The 27699-nt window shown below is 43.4% G+C and overlaps 1 protein-coding gene across 17 annotated transcripts; it reads right to left on the bottom strand.

Moving 5' to 3' along the window:
- Positions 1–291: 291 nt before the first annotated feature.
- PCBP2 (poly(rC) binding protein 2) lies at positions 292–27146 on the bottom strand. Of its 17 annotated transcripts, none has more exons than XM_074402698.1 (15): positions 27007–27122; positions 24522–24668; positions 24024–24047; positions 23900–23932; positions 23237–23353; positions 18964–19095; positions 17369–17496; positions 15895–15982; positions 13289–13381; positions 12164–12205; positions 10892–10964; positions 10351–10389; positions 9374–9426; positions 7482–7651; positions 292–803 (listed from the first exon to the last, which is right to left on the bottom strand). In XM_074402698.1, exons 2-15 carry the CDS (start codon positions 24588–24590, stop codon positions 767–769), a joined length of 1098 nt encoding a protein of 365 aa, XP_074258799.1. In that variant the 5' UTR covers positions 24591–24668; positions 27007–27122; the 3' UTR covers positions 292–766. The 17 variants fall into 17 exon arrangements, with proteins under 17 accessions (XP_074258799.1, XP_074258798.1, XP_039327992.1 ...); XM_074402697.1 differs by having other exon boundaries at positions 9374–9429; positions 27007–27121; XM_039472058.2 differs by having other exon boundaries at positions 15895–15969; positions 17368–17496; positions 27007–27119.
- Positions 27147–27699: the final 553 nt, after the last annotated feature.

Below are 27699 nucleotides of genomic sequence, written 5' to 3'. Positions count from 1 at the left end.
ATGCCATGTATGTCATGTGTCATTCCTTTCTACCAACCCCCAGTGGAAGTGCACGCCTACTCCTAGGACAGGTAAGTCCTAGGAAAGTCTAATCCTCCATCTTTTGGGCACAGGTTTATAAGGGCCAACCAAGTACGAGGTAAGAGAAAAATCTGATTAAGGGCCACAAAAAAAGATGGAAGTGGTAAAAGATAAGAAAACATCTTAACTTGAATAAAGGCTTCTATTCAAAACCCAAGGAGGGTCCTTTGAGGGATAAAAGGTACAAAAATAACAGCAAGACAAGAGGAATAAAACCCACATGAATCACTGTGGCATCCAGTTTCTATTCACAAAGAAAAAGCTCCAGTCCATCTTTTAATTTTTTTGAAAAATTCCTGACATTACAGAACTAAACTGAAATGTATTAATATTCCACTCTTACATTTCCATGACAAACAGAAAAATTCATGAGCCAAAAAAAAAACCAAAAAAAAAAAAACAAAAAAAACAAAAAAAAAAAAAAAAAAAAAACAAAACCAAGAACAAAAACAAAAACCAGGGAGAAGCTTATAAAACTAAATATGGATCTCAGCATCAACAGCTGAACAGAGAAAGGAATTAAAACGCTTTAATTAAAAAATCACGAGTGGATGATAAAGTGTGTAGAAACTGAAAATTTACAAACTATTTAAAACCTGGAATCGCTGACTGTTCAGAAACTACACAGATGGATCATGGGTGGTGGTGAACAGCAGAAAGGGATTATGGATGAATCTGCATTGTTCTAGCTGCTCCCCATGCCACCCGTCTCCGAGGAAAGCCTGTAACACAGAAACAAGAACTCAGTTAGTTTCCCCAGTGGCCAGCTGCACCTCATCTCTACCTGGTTCATGAAATGTGAAGAGTAATCAGTGCTGGAGTATCAGGGGAGACATTAAGGTTTCTTAAATTTACCAATACCATAATCCTTTAATCCTTGCAATGCAAGCACGTGGAGGTCTATCACCTCAGGAGTAAGGGAAACAGAGCCCTTGGTTACCAAATGTTCCTCAAACTACGTTTTTAGTTCCACAGTGTGTTAACCATGGAGAATACTTTCTGAAAACATGCTGCTCACTATAGAGTGCTCACAATACACAGAAGCAATGTTTCTTTACTGCTGAGCTCACTTTGGCTCCTCCCAAACTGCTGGCAGAATACCAGTTTAGGAAAGAGAACACTCATCTGAGAGCCTCAAGGGTTTAATGCTGAGACAACTCAAGGCCTTTAAAGCCCTGGATTTCTACCAGTGTAGGATATTATGAGGTACCACAGTTTTAAAGGTTAAGAGATGTTAAAAAGAGATATAAAAAGATTAACTATGGGTAAAGAATTATATCCATTTATTGGTTTTTGGGGTTTTTTTTGGAGGCGGGGAGAGAGTCAGTCTAGCTCTCTCACCCAGGCTGCAGTGCAGTGGCATGATCTCAGATGACTGCAACTTCTGCTTCCCAGGCTCAAGCAATTCCCCTGCCTCAACCTCTGGATTAGCTGGGATTACAGGTGCACACCACCATGTCCGGCTTTTTGCATTTTAGTAGAGACATGGTTTCACCATGTTGGTCAGGCTGGTCTCGAACTCCTGACCTCAGGTGATCCACTTGCCTCAGCCTCCCAAAATGCTGAGATTACAGGCATGAACCACTGCACCTGGCCTTAAGTTCTGAAAACTTTTCAGGACTTAAAAATAGCAGAAAAAATAATGTTTCAACTACGTAGCTCACTCTACAAAGCTCCTAGATCTTGTCAAGCCACATCCATCTGAACATACCAGACTACAATGCCTTCCTTTCTGTTTCAAAGAGGTCATTTGAGGTCCTGGAATCCAATTTAGGGCTTTCAGGGAAAGGTATTTAAGTACTCCGTATGCTTCACTGGTAGGCAGGTAGGCAGGCACCAAGACTTTGCTCCCATTTTGAATAGAACCAAATGTGTAAGACTTCTTTTCAGTTCATGAAGTTATTCATAAAGATTTTAGATTGATTAGCATAAATATTTGTGATATGTGGTCACGAGAACATGACTGGTAATTCACCATCTGTATCCCTTCCACACAATGCAAAGCCAAAAGCTGGGTAGAAAAGCAAGGGCCAGAAAACTGAAGAGTCCTTCAAGTACAAACTGTATTTATTTTTAGTCAGAAATGGTTTCTCCACCTCAGCATTAAGGGAATATTTAGTTCTTAAAAAGGGGGCAGATTCGTGCCGATTTTAAAAACAGAAACTACTAGATACCATTAGATCTAGGACCTAAAAATTTACATTTATGAAAATTGGTGGTAGCACTCTGGCCCTACCAGAGTTCTAGAAGAAATGCCCTGAATGTATATCAAGCCCAAATGGGGTTTTGCTGGGGTGGGGAAGGTGAGGGAAAAGGAAATACTATGAAATACTGAGTCAGGCACTCTAGAATAGCAAACCACATGGGGGAGCTCTAGGCTTTAAACAAATTTAAAACTGAGGGCCTTTAGAGGCAGTGATGGTACCTAGCCCCTTAAACATCTAGAATCTTTCCCAGCTATCCTTCCTTGGGAATAGTCATTAGGTTAAGAGACCTTCCAAATCAAGAACTAGATAAAATAAAACGAGGTCCCTCAGGGAGGAGATAGTATCAGCATGATTAAGTCCAAACTACAGAAGGAGCAAGCTTACTAAGGGAGAGAGCTGGACCACATGATAAGGAAGCAACTAAATAAAACTACTAACTGGACAGGTTTGCCCATCTAATCCTTTATGCAGACTTGGGCCATGTAATACTTCTTCACAAACCCAATCTGGGATGGAGGGGCCACAATAACATCAGAAAATGAGATAATATATTGGAATACTATGGCCAGGCATAGTGGCTCAAGCCTATAATCCCACCACTTCAGGAGGCCAAGGTGGGTGGATCACCTGAGGTCAGGAGTTTGAGACCAGCCTGACCAACATGAAGAAACTCCATCTCTAAAAAAAATTTATATATATATATATGAATACTGTTTTGTTTTGTTTTTAATGTCAACCAGTGGGGATGCTGGAAAAGGGAAAATAACTCTAAAGTGAGTTCTCTAATACCCTGGGAAGAGCGTTATACTTTCAGCACTGTGGCAATGTGTACTTTGGTTGAATGGAAGGCTATCACAGGCTTTATGCTACTATTCTAAACCATTTCTACTGTTTTATGAGATCCGTGCCCAAAGAAAATGAGTAAGGTTTTAGGGAGGTTAATATGATTGAGTTAAAGTAAAGTTTAAGTTGTTAGTCCTGGCTAGTCACTCAATCTATGAATTTAAATTATCTTTAGGGCATCTATTTTTTAATCTGCAAAATGAGGGGATCAATGTATCACAGATTAGTTGTTCCTTAAGGTTTCTTCCAAATGTAAGCATGTCACTTCCTACTTGTGATAGTGTTGGTGGGGAGGAGAAAGGGTACAGCAAGGAATAGAAAAAAGTGCAAAGAAACTTGGTTGACTACCAGAGTTGGTTTAGGATGAGTGGATGTCATCATGTCAAATTGTGGATAATGTCACAGGTTGGCTGAGATATACTTAATGTCACAAAGAGGGATAATGCTAATTCAGAGGAATGCAGAGCAGACAGTAGCTGCCTAATTTTATTAGACTTATCCCACTTTGCCCCTCCTCTACATTCTAAGTAAAAAATATATGTTCTTTGAATGTATGACTTGGAAGAGATCCTCATGGTAACCATTCACCAGAGGAAACCTGGCATGAACACCTTGTTAGCTGCTGCTGGCAAGGTAAGCCATTTGAGAAGTCAGATAAACTTCCTCACTAATGAAGCTTGTTGCCAATTACAGAGGACACTCAGGATCTAAACTGCCATAGTCATATCTCTTTGTGGGAATATTGACAAAGGACTATAAAATTAACCTGGGATTCCAAAAGCCCATGTCAGTTATACAGGCTTTCTGGTTGAAGAGCCACAAGTCACAAGCCCCCAACCCTTTACCCTTCACAGCACACAGTGAACTAAGGTTCTTACTGCGCCAACTTTATTACAGCTAGAAACACAAATATGGCCAAGAAGGCCTGCTGATAGCTTAATCATTAAATAATTCTTAAAAAAAAAAAAAAAAAAAAAAAAAAGTTTAACGGAGAAGCTTTTATTCATTAACACAGAGCCTAACACATTGTTATATTGCAAGGCAGAATAAAACTACAAAGAAAAGGTAACAAACAAGAAAGAAGAGTAAACTGTGGCTCTAAAGAATTCAAGTCAGACCCTGAAACAGGCACTCAGCTGAAATGGCCTAAACCTAAACAAGGGTTACCACTCCCCCCACCCCCACCCAGTTATCCCCCAAAGTAGCAAAAAGGAAAAGGAACAAGCTCACAATAGTTTCATTCTCACCAATGTTAACAAAGGAAAACAAAATGAACCAAATAATACTGGAGGAGGTGCCTCAAGATATGCAATCAGTAGGGAGAGAATCTCTGTTTCTCGCCTTTCAGTTTGTTAGTTACACATGGCACGGCAGAGGTGGTGGTGGTGGTAGCTGAAGCCCCGGTACCCTTAGCAGCAGACACAACATTTAGAGCCAGGAGAGGGATGGGTTTCATGCCAAGCAGACTGGAGACACAAGGGGCGGTCGGAAGAGGGTTGGGGAGGCTGGAGGGTGCGTCGGAGGTCCCCGCTGTGGCGAGCGAGGGGGTGGTGGTGGAGGAGGAAGAAGAAGAAGGGGTGGAGGGTTGAGAGAGGTTGATGCTGAGGTGATCAGGGATCGTGACGGAGGCTGCCTGGGAGGAGGGTTTAGCGTTTTCTAAACTGTAACAGAGGAAAAAAGGAACAAAAAAAAGGGTGGGTGGAAGGGAAGACCACAAAAGGGAATAAGTACAGGACAAAAACTGCTTCAGTTATATCAGTAAGTGCCTCTGGTTGACAATTAGGAAAATCTAGTATCAACTTGTGACAAGCTCTCTTTTAGCCTGTGTCCCACCCTCTAAATATGTATACTTCCATTCCACAAAGCTACTTAAAAACTGGCATAGAAAAAGCTATGAAATCAAATCACAGAGCATGTACTTCCATATATCTGACACACTGACCCAACCCAGACGTTGAAGGAATGATTTCAGGTAGAAAATGAAAAATACTCATCAATCATCCAACAAAGAGGAAATGTTTCCTCCAATCAAATGTCAATTTCCTATTCTAATGGAAAATCAATTAACCTGAAATTTCTTATGAAGCTTTGAGTATTTATAAACACAATTTTAAAAAATCCTTTCAGCTGTAGTATTAAAGTCTGCTTAAATTTCCAAAACAAACCAATATTAGGGTTGAAGGAAACAAGAGTCCAAAGTAGGTCACTGACTAATTTCAAATTTCAAAGAATGTAGCGTTTTCAAAGAAAAATGCTGAGAACAGAAGTGTAGATAAGAACTAGGAAAGCTTTTCTGGTGGTAGGTGGTATAAGAAGTTCTTTGTTTCTGACTGATCATACTTCTAATGTGGACTTTTCAGAAGTGGAAAAGAGAAACTCAAGCATCACCTAAAAATTCATATTTAAAAAGTGAAAATGCTGCTGCTTCTACTCCTAAAATAACCTCCACAGAACAGTAAGGATATGTGTCTCCCAAATTCCTGTATGTGTCTAAGTCAGAACTACTTACATTTGAGAAGTCTGCCTGGATAACTGAGCCCACAAACCAACGTCTTCAAGAGCAGAAAGGCTCCCCTTAAAACCTCATTTTGTTTACCTATGTCCAAGGACAGCTGCAATCCATAAAGGAGAGGGATACAGATCTCTACTAACTATATAAAAGGACTCAGACTGCCACCACAAAAAAATCTAGACAGGAGAAAATGCTCAGAAGCCATTAAAATGCTTCTTGCCTAAAAAAAATGAAAAACACTTCTGACTTCTGCATTTAAACTGGACCAAGATGAGAAAGAATAAACTTTGTGCATGCATAGTCCTTGCTTCGGTGTTAGATGAAGCTCTGAAAAGTACTGACCCTAACCCATGGTTAGGATGATTCAGCAAGAATGATCCTGAAAAGACTGACTCGAACTAGAGAATTCTATTTCCTTACAATGTAGCCACTGACCTATTGCAGGGGCTAGGCAAGCAGGTCACATTTAAATTTTATGAAGGGCAAGCCTATCAAAAGAACAAAACAAATTCCAGCTTTCAAAAACATGACTGTTGCCACTGAAAACTCCTCTCCAAAATCCTAGTCAGAATAAGAAAAATAATTCTTGTAATCCCAGCACTTTTGGAGGCACATCACTTGAGGTCTGGAAATTGTGGAGACAAGCCCGACCAACAAGGTGAAACCCTGTCTCTATTAAAAGAACCTCTGCAAACAACCTCTATGTAAAATTTTGGTACTACCTTATCATTCTGAACATTAAGGACCTAGTGTGCTTAGTTAGTGGATGGACAAGAAAACAAATCCAGGAATGGGAAAGCTTTTCTATACCAAGAGTAGCAGCACCTCAAGATATGAAGAGACCTAAGACAAAAGTCAGATTGCTACTGGGGAACCGGTAAGTTCTTAGCTAGGGCTAAATAACCATGGCATACATACATGGTCAGTACAAGCATGATAATACAGATCTCATATTTATGAATTCCTTTCCCCATACTAGTTTCAGGAACTCATGCAAAACTTTTATGACAAAGAGACCAGACACTTACAAGAAAGGTAAATGACAACTAGACAATACTCTCCATTAAAAGGGACCTAAGGGCCTCAGGGCTAACAATGCTTTAAAATGTTAATAAGCAATTAAGGGTGCGACTTAAGCTCAAGAGCTGAGAAAGCAATCCCATTTGACTGGGACCATTGTCCTAAAATTCTGAGTGTAGTAACATTAGCTAGCTGTGGGTAAGGGGGAAAAAACCCTCACGAAGTCATTAAGGGACAAGACTGGGGGAGGGGTGAGATAAAAAACATACCACACACTTCTCTAAACATTCCAATACCTGTGCTTCCCACATTCCCACAAGCTTTGAACAATAACACATGCAATTTGAGAAAAATGGGTGTTTCCAGAATAAATGATAATTGCTGCCTCCAAGAAACTGCCTTGCTGTCCTAATATTCCACTGTCATCATTTCAATTAAGGGTGCTCTGGACCCCAAATCAAATCAAAGAAATAGTAGTCTATATGCTATGTAGAACAAGAAAGACCCACATTTGATTCTGTCAGTGAGTGCTCTAGCCAGAAGATTCTCCTATTTATTAAAGACACGGGCCATTCTTTCCACTTCCCAAACAATCAAGTTAAATGCAGGCAATCTCTGTTCCTCCCTCCCCGAACCCTTGCAAACTTATTGCAATTTGTTTACTTTTTCTGCTACACTCAAAGAAAGTAGGGCTAGCAAACAAATTCTGGCCATCTCCACCCATTCCCCATGTAATCTTGTATTTAATAATATACTGCAGCTTTCCCCAACACGTTAATGTGTTGGTACGAATAAGACAAAAGGTAGGGAAATCTTACCTGACATTGATTAGATATTGAGCCAGGCTAATGCTGGCAGCAGATCCAGTGATGGTAACCTGCCTATCAGTAGATCCTTCCACTGGGTTCGCAATTTTGATCTGCGCCCCAGACATCTGACGGATCTCATTGATTTTGGCGCCCTGACGCCCGATTATGCAGCCAATCAACTTAAGGGAGAAAATCAAGGCACAGTGAATTAGAGTTGCACGGCTAGGTCCAATAATCCCACCCTCTCCTTAGCTCCTACAACTTGGGTCACAGAAAACAGCGACGGTTAAAAAAAACTACCTTTTTTAAACATCCTTTTTTTAAAGACAGTCTCACCCACCCTGTGGCCAGGATGGAGTGCAGTGGAGCGATCTCAGCTCACCCGCAACCTCCACCTCCCGGTTCAAGCCATTCTCCTGTCTCAGCATCCTGAGTAGCTGGGACTATATGCGTGCACCACCACATCCGGCTAATTTCTTTTTATATTTTTAGTAAAGATGAGGTTTCACCATGATAGCCAGGATGGTCTCGATCCCTTGACCTCGTGATCTGCCCTCCTCGGCCTCCCAAAGTGCTGGGATTACGGGCGTGAGCCACCATGCCTGGCCGTTTTTAAAAAAAAAAAAAAAATTGCAACAGGGTCTTACTATGTTTCTCAGGCTAGTCTCAAACTCCTTAGCTGAAGCCATCCTCACACCTCAGCTTCCGTCCCACTGTGCTCCATGTGCCTGGTATTACAGGTGCATACCACCAGGCCCAACTTCATCCTACACCCTTTACCCATATACTTTTTTGATCAAAAACTCAATTAACTCTTGACCCATTCTTGAGTGTAACCACCCATGATGAGAGCCAGTTCTGAAACAACTCGCTCTTAGGTCCAAGTATTAGTTCTTCATTATTTCTGTCCTCAGAGTATTAATTCCAAAGACAAAATAAACCAGAGCCAATCCAAGAATAAACTCAGCTAAAAATAAAGGTTGCAATACATTCAGTCATCCTGCCATGATCACCACCTTACTATTCTGACAAGAATTCTGGCCAATTCCTAAGGTATTTTTGCCTTGGTAAAAGGTAAAAACAACGAAAGAAAACTGGTCTATATTTGCACTATCCAATACTGTAAACAGTAACACGTGGTTACTGAACACCTGAACTGTGGCAAGGGAGACTGAGGAACTACAGTCATTTTACTATTCTCAAGTTGAATACCCACATGTGGTTACTGTTATCATATAACCTTGGACAGCACAGATCTAACGTTCATGAATCACTAAACTCTGGTGGGGGGGCAGTGGCTCAGGCCTGTAGGCTGAGGTGGGCCAATCATTTCCACTCAGGGGTTTGAGACCAGCCTCGGCAACATGGTGAAATCCCATCTTTATAAAAATAAAAAAAAAAATTATATATATATATATATATATATATATATATACACAAAAATAATTAAGCCTGGCTTAGTGGTGGCACCTGTGATCCCAGCTACTCGGGAGGCCGAGATGGGAGGATCTCTTAAGTGTCAAGTTCAAGGTGGGTCACTCCTATAATCCCAGCACTTTGGGAGGCCAAGGCTGGTGGTTCACCTGAGGTCAGGAGTTCAAGACCAGCCTGCCCAACATAGACAAACCCTGTCTCCACTAAAAATACAAAATGAGCTGCGCATGGTGGCACATGCCTATAATCCCAGCTACTCGGGAGACTAAGGCATGAGAATCGCTTGAATCCGGGAGGCAGAGGTTAGAGCGAGCGAAGATCACACCACTGCACTCCAGCTTAGGCCACAAGAGTAAAACTCTGTCTCAAAAACAAATAAATTAAAAATAGCAGGACACTGCTGAAAATGTCTGTTTCTTTAAAACCAATTTTCTTATTTTCATCCCATGTACCCTAACTACACTTACATCGTTTGGAATGGTGAGTTCATGAGAAGTAGTCTGAGCAGATGCATCCAAACCTGCTAAAAGACAGAAGAGAGCAAGCAAATTCAATGCACAGCATTCAAAACCCCATTGACTTGCACATTAAACTAACAGAAGGAAATAAACTGGAAACCCAGCACTGGCTGTTGGGATTCATCACTAACTTGGAAGCCTCCAAAGAGGAAAGAGGGGGGGAAAAGGGTGTAGAAATAATGCTCGAAAGGTTCTTCTGTACACTCAGAAGAGCTGATTTCATGCCATTTCCTGCAAAGCCCAGACTATTAGGGATGGGGAATGGAAGCAAGGGCAAGGGAGTGGTATCCTCAAAGAGGATCAAAATCTAAACAAGTCCTTCTGTACTTCTATCCCTTTCCTGCTGTGTTCCATATTGTATCTCACCTGATGCTCACTAGCACCAGTGCCAATATTATGCCTGTTAATGGGTATCACGGACTTTTGGCACACATGCAGAGTTGCTTTAAATATACCTTTATCAGATTAACGCCCTCCACCCCCTATCCTCCTAACTTAGACTGGAAGGTCAGATAGAATGAAATGGCAGTCAGGTGAGGGGACTTCATTTCTCCAGATGTACTCCCTGTCTTTTGCTCAATAATTTTGTTCTGGCTTTCGTTTTACAAAGAAAAAGAAAAAAAAAAAAAACCCCATCAGCAAATACCCATAACCCATCTTTAACACCTGGACTGAACCAGGTCAGCTGGCTAACACTCAAGCTTAGTCCTAATCTCAGCTATGGCTGCTGGTCTCAACATTTTTAGAAGGGGGTTGGCCAGATCCATCAAGGGACCCTCGGGGGCACCAGGCCCACCCCTTTGCTCTCTCAGCTCCTCTCTGCCATGTGCATGTTGCTGGTATGGTTCATGGGCAGTGAAACAAGACTCCCACCAGTTTATTAATATAACAGTAGAATACTACAGATTTTTTTTTTTAATCATTACCCCAATAGCCTTTCACCTCTGGAGAGCTGGATTCAATGCCTGTTAAGATACAAGTGAAAATGAGTTTGGTGGTCTCATCCTAACCCTATCGGACAAGTTATTCCTTATACAGAAAAGCCCCAAAAACAGAACAAAACAAAAACAAAAACAAAAAAACACTACACAATTTGGCACAAATGGATGGTCTCTACCCAAGCCTGTGAATTGCTGGTGGAGAGAAAGGGGGTGCTCATCAGATCAAGGGGGCAACAGTCAGGATGGGCTCAAAGAAATATCAGCCTACCCTTCACCTGACAAGCATCCCCAAACCTCACCCCCAAACCTTCCAGGGCTTTTTTTCTTTTAGAATAACTGACCCCAAATGAAAACCACGTTAACAAACACATTACCTCCTTGGGCTTAGCCATAGTAGACAGGCAAGTTTAAACCAGCAGGATGCTGGATAACGAAGTTTGTTTTAAACAGATGTCAAGCTGAGACCTTGGGACTGGCCTCTCTCTTGCACTACACCTTACAGAAATAAACACTGAGGTATCCATACCACTGAATCCGGTGTTGCCATGCGTCATGGGAAAATGAGACTGTTGCATTGCCAACTGGTGCAGCTTGGTCAACTGCAAGGAGGAAACAGGAGGTTGGCATTAGAAGATTTAACAGAGCCAGGGCTCAAACACATTCAAATGAGAAAATGCAGGTCCTGATCCCCAAAATTGACTCTACTACTCAAACTACAACAGAGGGTAGGGATGGGGTTTACATCACAATCCTGGGGACTGGCAAAATATGAAGGGTAAAGGTTAGAAATAGAAAGGTTGTCTCTAAGAGAATGAACGCGTTTTGGGTGTGTGAATAGAAAAGCAACAGCACTTGCCCCACCACCGTCCCCTTGTGGGCTACTTAATGAAGGTAGTTTGCAGCCATTGCAACAGTTGCCGCAGGGACAAGCACAGACAGGCTAGGTAAACAAACTGTGCAGTGGTGCTAGGGAAAACACACCATGCAGGGTTTTATCAGTACTGGGGAGAGGGAAGGAGATGAGGAGGGCAGGGAGACTGGAAGGAGGAGAGAAGTTAAGAAACCATACTGGGTTTAGTCCCATCACTGCCACCACTGACTACTACAGCTATTTTTATTCATTTATATAAACTGTCCTCTCATAAAATAATCCTTCTTCACGTCTAATTCCCTTTCTCCTGGGGCCTACCACTAACCAAGACCCAAACTCAACTTCCCAAGTCTAATACTCAGTACCTGAAAAGGTTAGTAAGGATAAAAGTGCAGAAAGAAATGCCCCTGAAGTCTAAATACCAGCACTTTTAAATAGGAGGCTTTAGCAAAAAGAAAGGTTTAATTCTGAAATAATTCAGGTTCCTATCCCTCTGTGTAAATAAGCCTCTTCCCCATCCCTCCAAATATTTTTAAAATTGTCACCGCAGAGTGAGGAGTACCCAAGGGCAAACCCAACCTCCCAATACCCCCATGGAAAGAAGAGCATGCAAGGAAGCACAGTCCGAATGTCAATTTAAACTGTGCCCTGAAATAACAAATCACAGTATACCATGGAACATTTCTCTTTTAGACAGGGTAATCTGAAACACAGGGGAAAGGAGAACCTAGTATGTTGAATTAAATTTCAGGGGTTAAATGTCAAAAGGCAAACGAGGCATTACCCTGATGAAAGGGCTGAAATATGGATTGACCTTGTGAAGAAAACAAAGACCCAACTCACTTCTGGCTACTTGGGAGAAAGGAGTGAGACAATTTTGGATGGGAGAGGGAGCTTTTCAAAACAAGAAGTGAAAACAAAACTTACATCTGGCTGTGGAATGGCATACTGTCCTTGAATGGTATAGGCCTACAAAAGGAGGAAAACAGTTCCTATTAAAAACCAATCACGGACAGCCACCCAGTGGGGGGGAAAAAGACATATCAACTAGCCAGGAAGCCAGAGTTGAATTACAGAATCGGGGAGGCCAGAGACTGAGGCAATAGATGGAATCTCACAAATACAGTCAGACCCAAATTGGCCTTCTTTGAACCCTAAGTGTAACTTTACTCCGGGGATCCTATAAAGGTAGTCAAGTTCCCTGCAATTAAAGGCAAAATATATGTAACTGTTTCTTAATGAAAATGTGGGAAGTGAGATTAGCAATGCCTCAACTGACCAAGCCCCACTCTTCCTCCCTGTATACAAGATAGCATAGGAGGAATAATGGTCTCTTCCCTCACCACCCCAACCCTTCTACCAACTGTGGTGATGTGGGAAATCTGTATCTGCACAAACCTACATGGCATGTTTTGAAACACTTCCTTTTTTCCCCAACTTATTTTTCTGCCTAAAGACCTTAAGAACACTGAATGCTAGCTGAGTCCCTAACACTAGGGAGTTGATCACAGGTACACAAAATCCACTGTGTTCTAATTCCTGTCTTCTCCCACCTCCCCTCCATAAAAGGCACTTGCAGCTCCCACTAAGCCCTCCTCCCCCCACAACGGAACCTCCCAAAAAGGGAGCTGGATCTTCAGGGCAATGGGGTGGGGAACAAGGAGGAAAGGAAGAGGGAACAGGGAGGGAAGGGAAGGAAGGAGTGGCTGGTTAACAGGATGTGAAGCTTCTCACATCACAGTGGCCAGTACCCCCAAAAGTATACCCAGGTGGGGGCGGAAGGAAGGGTGAAAATGGGGTAGGAGTGGGAGAAGGGAAGAGGGGTTGAACAAAAAAAATTAAAAAAAAAAAAAAAAAAAAAAGTTGGTGTTACCATCTGGTGGGCTACGCGGCCTGGGTGAAATGAGGTTGGGGGGGTCAGTCCAGGTCCCCGTGGACAGGTGGTGTCCACAGCACCAAAAATCACCAGCGCCACTGGCCCCCCGCGTGTTGGCAGTCTCGGCTGAGGCGGAAGGATTGAGTGAGCCTTGGAGACTGAACATCCCCTCTCACCTCTAGAGGTGGTCCCTCCAGGTCAGGGTTGAGGCACATGGACGGGGTGGTGTGGGGAAAGCTCGCACTGTCGCTGCCTGTGCTGTACCTGTCCTGTGGATAAATAGAGGATTTCAGTCTCCAGGGCTGTCAATCCGGCACCTTGTCACCAGCATGAAATTCACACAAAAAAAAGTTTATTTTTTTTCCTTTTTCCTTTAAAAAGGAGCTCAAACACAATTTGAAACGAGCTGTAATCAGTGAATTAAAAAAAAAAAAGTTACCTAGTGGCAGATTTCACACTGCACAATTGGGCTATTTTCAGTAAGAATAAAGGGGTGGGGCAACAGAGCTGATGCCAGCTCCTAGTCAGTGTGGGATTAAGTTGAACCCCTACAGAGCCCACTTTGCCACAAAGGAACAAAAGACACAGGTCCATCTGTGGATACTGGATATTTAAAAAGGCCTGTGGGAACGATCCATGACAGGGCCACTCATAGAAGAAACTGCAAGTTTTTAGACGGTGGTCGACTAAATAAAGGTGAGGGAGGGAGGCAGGTAGGGAAGCAAAGAGGTATGAAGGGGGAGGTGTGATGGGGAGGGGAAAAAAGGAAATGAAGGAAGAATTTTAAGCAGAGAGGGTTGCTGCCACCCAGTATGGGACTCTATATTCCAAAGGTGAGTGGGAGAATCCAGAAGAGCAGGAACCTGGTGTTCCTGGGAAGGAAAGATTCCAAAGGCTAACCCCTCCTGGCTACACTGACTCTGGTCCTTTGCTTATCCTGCCCAATTCTGACTGTCTAGGACTGAGAGCCCTTTGGCCAAACCAGTTTGTACAAGGCTAGTGCTAAAAGCAAGGTACTAAACTCAAGGTAATACTGTGACATAACTAACCTTCCTGTGAAAGTAGCTATGATATCTACAGGACAAACTAAATCCCTAAAAACTTGATCATTTTTATGACAATTCAACAGAATGTGAATGAGATGGCCTCCCAAGTTTATGCTTGTCCTCTAAATGGCTCCCAAATCAAATGCAAATAAGATGAAACTAGTTAACTAAATATGCTTATAACAGACCAGCCCGAAGTGGGAAAAGGTATTTTAAGCAATGCACTTGCTTAGGTAGCTAACAAAATCAGACACTATTTTAACCTGAATCCCAATACAGTTGTCCCTAAGTGTTCCTAGGTTATCAGTGGGGGATTAGTTCTAGGATCCCCCCACAGAAAAAAATATCCATGAATATGCCAAGTTTTTTTTTTCTGAGACAGAGTTTCACTCTTGTTGCCCAGGTTGGAGCACAATGGCGTGATCTCAGCTCACTGCAGCCTCCGCCTCCTAGGTTTAAGAGATTCTCCTGCCTCTGCCAGCTGAGCAGCTGGGATTACAGGCATGCACCATGCCGGGCTAATTTTTGTATTTTCAGTAGAGATGGGGTTTCACCTTGTTGCCTAGGCTGGTCTTGAACTCCCGACCTCAGATGATGCGCCTGCCTTGGCTTCCCACAGTACTGGGATTACAGGCATGAGTGACCACGCCCAGCCAATACTCAAGTCTTTTACATAAAATGGTATAGTACTTGCATATAACCTAAGCATATCTTCCCATATACTTTAATCATCTCTCTATTACTAATAATACCTAATACAATGTAAACACTAAATACTTTTTATACTGTTAATGACAAAACAACGCCTGTACATGTTCAGTACAGATGCAACCACCCATTTTTTCCCTGAATATTTTTGATCTGAGGTAGGTTGAAGGTGGAACCCACAAACGCAAAGGGCCAACTGTATTTTAAAAACTGACCTACCTACTCCTCAAATACAATCAGAGCACAGGACTACCATGGTCCTGGATCAATGCTTTGGTCATAATAATCTAACTTCAGTCATAATAATCTAACTTCAGAATAGTTCATGTGCCAAAGATCAAGAGTTTAGGCTGGTGAGGAAGGAGCAGAGAGAGGCCAAGGGGGTGCTTTGGTGTTCTTACTCTAACACCAAAGGTCACAGCACCAGAGCCCAACATGCTCAACCCCCTTCTATTCTTACATACTGAACTCTTACCCCAGCTGATTTCAGTTATGCCATGTGGGTTCAAACCAGTGTTTATGAGGTTAAGAGCCTAGGGGACAACACACTGGAGTTTGGGAGTGAAGGGGTAGGAGTAGGGGAGGTGAGGTGGAGGGAAGGGGAAGTTTGTAGGACACTCAAATCCAGGACCCCCAAATTTTGAGACCACCATCCAGAATCTCCTTCAGAGGTCCAACTCTTTGCTACCTTTTATTTAGACCTCTAAATATCACCCCACACATATAAAACATGGATGGGGTGGGGATAGGGAGAGATAGTAGTGACAGTGAGGAAATTCTAACCCAACCCGCCTTGAGTAACCAAGTAAGTTACCTCTTCTGAGTGCCTACAAAACTTCCATTGCCTGCTAAAAATTAAGGCATTCACAGCTTTCTCCAGTACAAAAAATAAAACTAAAAGCAGGTCAAACTATGGCCAGAGTATAGGTTTCAGCAAGCATGCAGAGTGGTTTGGTGTGATGCCGGCAAAGTTGACATTTCAAATATAATCTCTGTTCACTCTAGCCCACCAATAAGAATTTTCTTACCTGACCACCTGCAAAGATGACCGGAGAGCTGGACGGCTTGGGCCGGTACGGGATGGTCACGCCCTTCGGGGGGGACTGGGAGAGAGTCAGAGGGGAAAAAAACAAAAAGAGATAAGGTTTCAAAGCTGCTTCAGCTGTGTGGCTTTAGCTCACACAGGTCAGTTAAATTAAAAACTATTTCCATCCCCTTACCTACACCAAATTGTCTCTGGCTAGACCTAATCCCAAATTATCTACTAAAAGTTATTTGCCTTTAATGCAGTAACTCCAAGGACTACACAATTCATACTAATTCTTATCAAGGAAGATATGCTTGTAATAATCTTTGGCACTATTTTCAAAGTTTTAAGTAAATTTAATGAACATGAATAACTGTGTAAATGTATACATTTTAGTTGGTAGTTTTTAGTTTACATTTTTTGGCCTGAATAGAAAATAAAGTCAAAACTGGAAATAAAGTAGTACTCAAATGTTTTGTCTAGAATAATATAGACACTATCTATAAATAGTTCAAAGGCCCAATCAACGTTTTGCTAATCTCTACTTGAAAATTCGAGTTTCTAGCTGGGGACAGTGGCTCATGCTGGGAAACCCAGTACTTTGGAAGGCCGAGGCAGGTGGATGGCCTGAGCTCAGGAGTTCAAGAACAGCCTGGGCAACATGGCAAAATCCTGTCTCTACAAAAAGTAACAAAAATAAGCCAGGTGTGGTGGTACATGCCTGTAGACCAAGCTACTGAGGAGACAGGTGAAAGGATCACTTAAGCCTGGAAGGCAGAGGTTGCACTGAGCCGACATCGTATCACTGCGCTCCAGCCTTGGTGACAGGGCGACCCGTGTCTGTCTGTCTCTCACACACTCACACACACACACACACACACACACACACACACAAAAGAAAGAAAAAACTCCAGTTTCATTTCTCACCAATGAAACCAATTCCATATCACAAATCTGAAAAGGCTTAATTTTCCTGAATTTTGCTATTCTTAATAGAATAATGGTACATAATCAGGACCTCCTAAGTCATTCAGAAACATCATCATGCGTATTATTTTTTTATTCTACAACATTTTGAATACCCTGCTACAAAGTGACAAGTCGTTAAAGAGCATGTCAAATTTCCATGTAACCCAAATATAGTAATTCAAAAAAAATAATTTAACTCAGCTACTCAGGAACACATATGCATTTTGGCCTCTTCAGTCCATGTAGTGCATCTTCCCCTCCCACTCTGCTACAACTGCTATGAACCAAAAGATCACTGCTGCTTAGCAGTTTCTATTTTTGCTCACAGACCATAAGAAAATCCAAAGCTAGGGGAAGGAAAATATGAACTCAGGGAACCTTTTACCCCCACCCCCACTGGAAGCCTTAACAGCTTCACTTAATTCTAGTCTTACTAAATATAGAGCAGTCCTTCTGTCCCCAGAATTGCCCTCCCCCCATTCTCAGCATGAGCCTGAGGGCTTACCTCCAACATGACCACGCAGATCTGTTTGACACACTCAATGATGGATTGCGGAATGCCAGCAATAGTGATGGCCCGCTCAGTTGAGTTGGGTAACATATCCCCTGCCACCTGGACCTGAGCCCCTGTACTCTTTGGAGTAAAAAGAAATTCAGAATCAGAGAAAAACAGCTCATGCTCTTCCAATTCCTCCCAGCAGCAATTTCAGAGTCTAAAACTCTGGCGGATATTTATCCCATTTCCCATCTTCCCTTTTTGTTCTTTGTCCCACTCTTCCCTTCTTCCAGATAGAACTGTTTAATCAATTAGAGTTAAAAATAAATTAGCCACTAAAAGATAAGAATAAGCCTGAATAAAAGCCTAAATTTAACCTACTCTCAAGCAAAAGGTCCTTCTAGACAGCTTCCTCTCAACTAATGATAGCTCTCTGGGCAAAGCAAAAGCGCCACAAATATCATCCACCTTTCATTATCTTACTGAATAAATATCTTCTACATCAAGTTCATTCTATGTGCCAGGTACCATGCCAAGTGCTCAGAATACAGGAATCAACAAAATGAAGATCTCTGTTGTCATGCCATGTACAATAGGCTCCCAAAAACTCAAATAAGCAGCCATGGACTTTCATTCCAACACCAAATTCAATAACCTCTAGACACAATTAAGATCTTCCCTAACTGTAACTTCCATAGTTAAACAGGAAGTAGGAGCCAGGCACGGTGGCTCACTCCTGTAATTTGAGCACTCTGGGAGACCAAGACAGTCTAATATCTGGAGCTCAGCCTGAGCAAAACAGTGAAACCCCTGCCTCTACAACAAAAATACAAAAATCAGCTGGGCATCGTGGAGCGCCTATGGTCCCAGCTACTAAGGAGGCTTGAGGTGGAAGGATCTTCTGAGCCCAGGAAGTTGAGGCTGCAGTAAGCCATGATCATGATTATGCCCGGCACTGGAGCCTGTGAGAGTGAGATCCTGCCTCCAAAAAAAAAAAAAAAAACGTGGGGGCTCACACCTGTAATCCCAGCACTTTGGGAGGCCAAGGCAGGTGGATCACCTGAGGTCGAAGCTTGAGACCAGCAACATGGAAAAACCTCATTTCTATAAAAATTACAAAAATTAGTTAGGGTGTAGCGGTGTGAGCCTATAATCCCAGCTTCTCTGGAGGCTGAGATGAGAGGATCACCTGAGCCTGGGAAGGCTGATGTTTTGCTACAATGAGCCAAGATTGAGCCACTGCACTACAACCTGGAGTGACAGGAGAAAAAAAAATTGGTTTTTAAAAATTAAAAAAGATAAAGGAAACTGTTGCTACTCTGTTATCTCAAGACATGAAAACGTTGCCAAAAAAAATAAATGGACGCTTGTTATATGTAATACTTGAAAATTATGATTAACTTTCTCAGGCTGATTTATTAAAATTTATGAATTATGCAAAATAATCCTATTGCATGATAGTTTTATTTTCAATACAATCACACTGTAATCCTCCGAACTGTTATTTTAATAAAAATCTTCATTTCATTAACTTTTCCTAGCCATACCAAGAGCCAATTTGGAACAAATTGTTAACATTTCTAAAAGGAGCATTAAGTCACTAACCTCTCGTATTTCCTTGATCTTGCAACCACCTTTTCCAATGAGAGAGCCACACTGACTAGCAGGAACCACCAGCCTCAGAGTGACCGGGGGTCTACTGGCAGCTGTGCTATTGGTCATAGAGCTGCTTATGTCCTACAGAAAGAAAGAACACCAGAAGGATAAGCAGATCCCTGGAAATGAGTAACTGCCATTAAAGAATCATTTACCCTTGATCTTATAAGGACATGTAAGGTCATAACCCACCACAAAGGTTCCAATTATTATTGATGTAAAGATAATAACTTTACATCAAAAATGTAAAGTTTAGGCCAGGCGCGGTGCCTCAAGCTTGTAATCTCAGCGCTTTGGGAGGCCGAGGCGGGTGGATCATGAGGTCGAGAAATTGAGACCATCCTGGTCAACATGGTGAAACCCCGTCTCTACTAAAAATACAAAAAATTAGCTGGGCATGGTAGCGCGTGCCTGTAATCCCAGCTACTCAGGAGGCTGAGGCAGGAGAATTGCCTGAACCCAGGAGGTGGAGGTTGCGGTGAGCCGAGATCGCACCATTGCACTCCACCCTGGGTAACAAGAGCAAAACTCCGTCTCAAAAAAAAGTAAAGTTTATCTTTAACTATTTTTAATAGTTAAACTCTCAAACTATTTTTGATGTAAAGATAAAAACTCTTGAAAAACTCCTCAGGGCCGGGCGCGGTGGCTCACGCCTGTAATCCCAGCACTTTGGGAGGCCAAGGCGGGTGGATCACGAGGTCAAGAGATCGAGACCATCCTGGTCAACATGGTGAAACCCTGTCTCTACTAAAAATACAAAAATTAGCTGGGCATGGTGACGCACGCCTCTAGTCCCAGCTACTAGGAGAGGCTGAGGCAGGAGAATTGCTTGAACCCAGGAGGCGGAGGTTGTGGTGAGCCGACATCACGTCATTGCACTCCAGGCCTGGGTAACAAAAGCGAAACTCCGTCTCAAAAAAAAAAGAAAGGAAAAAGAAAAATTCCTCAGAATTAACCATAAATATATTTTCCTTTACCCCGGGGGGGAATGTACTCGGTAGGGAGAAAAGTGATAATCTGTTTTGCAATTACTTAGCCAGGCAATGAGCAACAAAACTTGACATCAAAATTAAATCATATACAGCTAGGCACAGTAGCTCACACTTGTGATCCCAGCACTTTGGGCAGCCGAAGCAGGTGGATCATTTCAGGTCAAGGAGTTTGAGACCAGTCTGGCCAATGTACTAAGACCCCACCTCTACTAAAAACACAAAAATCAGCCGAGCGTGGTGGCTCATGCCTATAATCCCAGCTACTCGGGAAGGTGCCACAGAATTGCCTGAACCCAGGAGGCAAAGCTGCAGTGAGCAGATGCCATGCCACGGGACTCCAGCCTGGACAACAGAGAGACTCCATCTCAAAAAAAAAAAAGGCCAGGTGCGGTGGTGGCTCACACCTGTAATCCCCACATTTTGGGTAGCCAATGCAGGTGGATCATTGCAGGTCAAGGAGTTCAAGACCGGCCTGGCCAACATAGTGACACCCCATGTCTACTAAAAACACAAAAATTAGCCAAGCATGGTGGGTCATGCCTATGATCCCAGCTATTTGGGAGGATGCCACAGGAGAATTGCTTGAACTTGGGAGGCACACGTTGCATTGAGACAAGATTACACCACTGCACTCCAGCCTGGGTGACAGAGCAAGACTCCATCCCCCACTTACAAAAAAAAAAAAAAAGTCATAGATTTGAAATGAAAAAACCGTATTATTTCAAAGCCTAAAGTCTTTCCCATAAATATATGTTGTATCCAGAAAGTCACAGTTTTAACCTAGTTAAATTTAGCCTTGCGAAGATTAAGTGGTTTACATATCACTTAATAACTAGAGACCTGGAAACAAACTGCTTAAGCAGTTAAGACCCCTAAAGTCAAGGACAAGTTTATTACTTGGTTAAGGAATAAACAATTCATGCTCTAGCTTTCTAGATTTGTCAAAAATTAAAAAAAAAAAATCAATAAAGACCAGACACAGTGCCTCATGCCTGTAATTCCAGCACTTTGGGAGGCTGAAATAGGAGGACTGCTTGAGCCCAGGAGTTGAAGACCAGACTGGGTAACATAGGAAGGCTCAGTCTCCAGAAAATCTGCAAAAATTAGCCAGACATGGTGGTTCATGCCTGTAGTCCCAGCTTCCGGGGAGGTTTAAGTGGGATGACTGCTTGAGCCCAGGCAATTTAGGTTGCAGTGAGCCATGATAACACAACTGTACTCCAGCAGCCTGGCTAACAGAGCCAGACCCTGGCTCAAAAAATAATTTAAAAAATAGTGACCCACATCTGTAATCCCAACAGTTTGAGAGGTGAGACAAGAGGACCACTTGAGGGCAGGAGTTTGAGACCAGCCCAGAAAACATAACAAGCTCCCATATCAACAACAACAAAAAAGGTTTCTAAAAAATTACCACGCACCTGTAGCCCCAGCTATTCAGGAAGCTAAGGCAGAAGATCACTTGAGCCTGGGAGGAGGCAGTGAGCTACGAGTGTATCACTGCACTCTAGCCTGGGTGACAGAGCACAACCCTGCCTCAAAAAACAACCAAAAAAACTATGATGTCTTTTAAAAAAAAAAAAAAAAAAAAACAGTCTCGGCTGGGCACGGTGGCTCACGCCTGTAATTCCAGCACTTTGCAAGGCTGAGGCAGGCGGATCACAAGGTCAAGAGATCAAGAACATCCTGGTCAACGCGATCAAACCCCGTCTCTACTAAAAATACAAAAAATCAGCTGGGCATGGTGGCGTGTGCCTGTAATCCCAGCTTCTCGGGAGGCTGAGGCAGGAGAATTGCCTGAACCCAGGAGGCGGAGGTTGCGGTGAGCCGAGATCGCGCCATTGCACTCCAGCCTGGGTAACAAGAGCGAAACTCTGTCTCAAAAAAAAAAAGTCTCGCATTGTCACCAGGCTGGAGTGCACTGATGTGATCTCAGCTCATGAAACCTCGGACTCCCCAATTCGAGCGATTCTCCTGCCTCAGCCTTCTCAGTAGGTGGGATTACAGACACGTGCCACCATGCCCAGCTAATTTTTGTATTTTTAGTAGAGATGTTGGTCAGGCTAGTTTCAAACTCTTGACCCCATGATCCACCTGCCTCAGCCTCCCAAAGTTCTGGGATTATAGGCATGAGCCATTGCGCCTGGCCAAAAAAACCATGATGTATGAAAAAGAACAAAACTAGTTCAAGTTCATTCTTGTTAAAGAAAAAAACTAAAACGTACATTTCCTAAATGTTTTTTAAGCCATGAGTTCCGGACTTAGAGAGTCCTAGGGGTCAAAATATAACATTTCTAATCTTGGCAAGGATAAGATTTCAGGCACCATTAAGTACCAACCACTAAAGCAGCAGCACTCCTCTGCCTGTGGTATCAATTGCACAATTAGCTGCATTACTGCAGAAGGGGGAAAGGGAGAGACTGAATACAAGACCTAGGACAATAGGTTAGCCTCTGAAGGTTGGTGGGGGGAAAAACCACCTCCTCTTGAAAAAACCTCTGGTAAGTATTTTCTAAGTCTCTCCCAACAAGTATAATTTTGACACAATGTTAGCAGATTGACTTTTTAACCTAAGAGCATCAGAATTGAAAGATTATTTGTTTACAGCGTCAGTCAGGTAAACCATTTTAGTTTGGTATACTCGAGCCTTTTACCAAAGCCCTGACATACCTCCAACAGATGACATTCACGCAAATTATTTACACTAAGTCCATGGCAAAATTTGAACTGTTTTGATGATTCAAGTGACTTCTTTTTTGAGACAGAGTCTCGCTCTGTCACCAGGCTGGAGTGCAGTGGCGCAATCTCGGCTCACCGCAACCTCCGCCTCCGGGGTTCAAGCAATTCTCCTGCCTCAGCCTCTTAAGTAGCTGGGACTACAGACGCACACCACCACGCCCAGCTAATTTTTCTTTTCTTTTTTTTTTTTTTTTTTTTAGTAGAGACAGGGTTTCACCATGTTGACCAGATGGCTTAGATCTCTTGGCCTCATGATCCGCCTGCTTCGGCGGCCCAAAGTGCTTGGATTACAGGTGTGAGCCACCGTGCCCGGCCTCAAGTGACTCTTCTTTAAACTATAAATGGTCAAATTTTGTGGGAGGCTGCAGGAAGCTAAGGACCCATTTACAGAGTATTCTGGTCCAGTTTGTCCCTGAACTTGAAAAGCTTAGAAAACCGACAAGCTCTCTGGAAGCACTTAAAAATGAAGGATGATGGAAGGGGAGAAAACAAACCTCTTCCAGTTTGTCAATGATCATAGCAAAGGCTTTGAAGATGGCATTAGTGGGTCCAGCCAATGTGATAATTCTCTCAGGACAATTCCCTTCTGAGATGTTGATACGTGCACCACTCTAGAAAGAAAACAAGAGCCAAAAGATGTTAAAGAGACAAAGAAGATCTGAGTATGTACAGGATATATAGCCCCTTGTAAGAAGGACAAGGAGCTGCCAATATACACAATCCTGATGCAAGGCAAAGTCAGCATCATTTCAAACACTCCTCCATGTCTATCCTCAAATATAGCCTACAGGCCTACCATAAGTCTTGAATGAATTCTATGACTTGTCAAAACCACACTTCCCAAATAGAAAACAAAAAACATACACTTCCCAGATTATCATTACAAATAACCAAGCCAAAAAAAATACAGGTTTCCCTTACTGAGAACTTTTTTTTTTTAAATAAAGACAGGGTTTCACCGTGTTGGTCAGGCTAGTCTTGAACTCCCAACCTCAGGTGATCCGCCTGCCTTGGCCTCCAAAGTGCTTGGATTACAGGCAGGAGCCACCACACCCGGCCAAGAGCTTCTTCCCTCTAACTTCCGAAAAAGAATTTTCACTTGTTTTAAAGATTTTTCACTTCCCAAAGTTAACAATCTCAAGTCTTCCATAACTTACCTCTTCGCGCATCTTCTTAACTGATTCTCCTTTCTGTAAAAGGAAAAGTCAAGCATGAGCTCCAACTGTTATTTCAATCCAGAATGACTACATGGTAATTAGAGTTGAAGTGAAATTGTCTTACCTTTCCGATGATACTGCCAACTTCCTGCAATGGAGAAAACTAATTATCAGTTAAGAGGAAACTCACAAGTGTTCCTTTTTAAAAAGGTATTTTATTTTTCCTTTTTCTCCGCATTTTAATGAAGTGTTCATTATGAAAAGGAATTTTAACTATCCAGCCAACCAACTATCTATGCTAATTTTTACCCCAAAAGAATGAGTTTTGAAGATTTATTGGGGGGAGGGGACTTGCTATGAGCAATCTCCATGGGAAAATTCTTACCTTCCAGGTTGAGAGAGTTTTTGGCTCCAGCCTCTAATTAAGCCTTTCCTGCTCAGTGGAGCTTCCTAGTAAAGTCTGTCCATTTTCCCACTAAACCGCACATCTACTCCATTAGAAAAATATGCTAAAGCCAGATGCCCCACAGTGCTAATCTGATGAGCTCCAAGATGCATGTCTGCTCTTCCTGGCCCCTCCCCTAGCAGTTACTATGACCCAATTTCCCAAGCTGGAGCATACCTTTCCATGCATAAGTAGCCGGATGGTGAGAGTGACATTTAATCCACCTTCAATCACACCGGTGTCCATGTCGAGCAGTGTTCTGGGGAGCTGGACTCTGGGGAGTGGTCAAGTCTTTGGTCACTGGTGGGGGGTAAAAGCCAAAAACTAAAATGCAAACATGACCAAAATTAGAGGAGGAAAACAACAGGGTTATTATTTCCCAAGTTATTTTCACCTTATCAATATTTTCTACTTTACACTTTTCCTTAAATGACAGTATGTCGGACTTATAAAACACACCAAGCACAACTGCATGACAAAATTTACAGCTCAAGTTCTGTTACAGAGTATGGAAGGCAACTCTCCAGTTCCTCTCATTAATGACAGGGTTTCCGCTGACTCTGGGGATGAGGAAGGTTCCTTCAATTGGCAATGGTTCTAAGGGAACTGCTGAACGTGCACTACTTGTCCTTCAGCAGAAAAAGCTTCAAAGAATTCATAAACACCTGGAAATCATGAGAGCAAACCTCTAACTACAGTGAGGGCAAATAACCTTTTGTTTCCCTGCTGGGGAGCATGCTGTTCAAGTTGAAATCGAGAAAGAGCACATGTAAATTTTCTTAGTAGTAGCAATTTCTAGATAAGGAAATTGAGATGTATCTTACATTACCAATTTCAAACGTTGATGGCTAACACCAAAAGGTTTCTAAAAGATTTAGATCAACACCCTCACTGAAAAGGCATTGTCTGAGATGCCTTCCATGCAGGGTGGGGTTCCATATTCCCTTCTGGAAAATAACTCAAAACATTGAGTACACTTGAGTCCTTTTCTCCTAGTCCTCCTTCCAACCCATCTTGATAGTAACTCAGATTTGAGATGTTATCCTTTTGTGTTTGCCATCTAGTTTTTATTTCAAGTCTATTAAATCTTAAATTTCCTTCCGAGAAAATCAATGTAAAACTGGCATTGCTAAAATTTGTTTTTAGGAACAGCAGCAATGTACCTTTCCTATATAGGATGGCCTTTTTCCCACCTATGAAACAATTCCTAACATTGTCCCTAACATTTCTGCTTTGGAATGACTAGTTATGTGTTAAAAGACAATTTGTTTTTTGGATATGCCTTCGCCTTCAATACCTCCTTTATCTTTAAAAAGGACCTCTCTCCCAAGTTGTAGAATGTCCCCAATGACATTTTAAGTATCCATCCTTTTAAAACTCAACATGTCATCTCTCTCCTCCCACAGCTAGATTTCCTCCTTCACAAAACCAGCCACTGTGTTAACTTTCCTCTAACACAAAAGCCCATACCCTAAATATCTTAGGTGCTTAAGTGGCTGTCTAACCATTCTGTATATGGCAAACTGTCCTCTAGCTACTCCAAGAATGTGATTATGTAAGTGCATCCCCAAAACACATCATTTCCCTATTTTCGGATTACAATTAATTGCCGGCAAAATCCCAGAATTCAACACTTTTCACTTACGGAATACCAGTGCTTGGTGAGGAAAAAAGCACTAGGTACCTAAGAATGGCTTTTTAAAAAATAAGATATGGTAAAAATCTGGCAGTTTAATTCCTTACCCCCTTGCAGATGTAATAAGAAGCCCTTTACAAATATCACAATAACGCAACTTCGAAAGAAAAAAACAAAAACAAAAAAAACCACCAGGAAACCTATTTGAAGCCATTTCTTTAGGTAAAGTACAAAGATGCATTTCTAACTCCAAACCATCTTAGTAATCCAACAAATCTGTCGAATTTCTCTCCCGACTTGGTCAAGACAAATGTATCCCATTCCAGCAATCCATCTGCTAATACTGCTGTCCAATACCCCTTCTATAAATAGCTCGGTCTGGGTCTACATCGGCAGGCATTTTGTAATTTAAAAATTCGTTACCACGAAAAACGTCCTGATTAACTCGGCCACTGGGAGCCCATCTACTCTTTCGTTAACTCCGCAGACCCCTCTCCCCTCGATCATCCAAGCATTTTCCACTTCAGAAAAAAAAAAGCCCCCCCTGCCCTCGACAAGAAAGAAGAGGGGGGGAAAAATAAACGGTTCGGTCGGGGGGGGGCGCTGCGATCCAGGGGGAGGGGCTGGACTAGTAGCGCCTCCTCGTGTGGCTGCGCCAGCGCCTGACCCCCGCGGGGAGCCGCGCTCACCCGCCCGGCCAGCAAGCCGGCCATCGCCTCCCCCCACCCCCCACAACCAACAAATCCACCGCCGCCCCCCCTACCGCGCGCGCGCCCTCCCTGACTCCTGCGCAGCCGCCACCGGGAAAAGGCGGGGGGAGGGGGTAGGCCTTGCGCGAGGCCTACTAGGCCGCGCCAGAGCCAGGGCCTCGCGTGAATGACCAGCCAGGCACAGTGAGGTGGTAGGCGCTCACGCGGGAGTACGCAAGACCGGGGCTCGTGACCAGGACCCGAGCCCGCTAAGAAAGAAGGCACGAGTGGAAATTGTAACCATAGCCGGGGATGCAGGGGAAATTTTTAGGCTTACCTGCAGGCGCGAGGCGACTGAGGGGAAAAGGGGAGCGGGCGGGAAGGGGAAGGGCGGGAGGCCGGGGGCGGAACAATAGGGGCGGGCGGGAAGGCGAGGGGGGCCCCGCGGGCGGGCGGAGGAGGAAGGGGGGGGTGGAGGAGGAGGAGGAGGAAGGGGGAAAGAGACCCCGGGGCGGGTGGAGGGCGGCGGAGGGCGGGCGGGCGGGCGGGCGGAGGGCGGGCGGGCGGGAGAGGGCGCAGGCTGCGGCTGCTCCGGCTGCTGCCTCTGCTGGTCTGGGAGGGGGACGGGGCGGAGCGGCCTGCTTTCAACCCCGCGCACCCTTCGACCCCGGAAGCGCTAACCGCCCCGGGGGCCGGCGAGGCGATTGCGTCGTCCGAAGCTTCCCCACGCAATGCAGACGGCCTCCTGAAAGCCTAGAGCGGCTCCTTGGATAGCGTCAGCACCAGCGAGACAGTGGCTGCTAGCGAACGGCGAACTGCTATAGAGAGGGAGCGTTGGGGGGGGCGGGAAGGAAACCAGTGGCCCCTAGCGGACTGGCTGGAAAGTTCAGGCGTTAGTGTGGAGAGGGAGCAGTCGCCATGGATCAAGAAGTGGAGAGGAGGAAAAAGGGTTGGGTGGAAAGAGAATGAGGAAGGATGAAGAAATCCCAGTAATCTACAGGGATACTCAAAGAAGAAAGGAAAGAATACT

The sequence above is a fragment of the Saimiri boliviensis genome, chromosome 7 (assembly GCF_048565385.1).
Source record: "Saimiri boliviensis isolate mSaiBol1 chromosome 7, mSaiBol1.pri, whole genome shotgun sequence".
Classification (NCBI taxonomy): domain Eukaryota; kingdom Metazoa; phylum Chordata; class Mammalia; order Primates; family Cebidae; genus Saimiri; species Saimiri boliviensis.
Note: the sequence above shows the minus strand (reverse complement) of the source record. Positions and strands in the feature narration are given on the sequence as shown.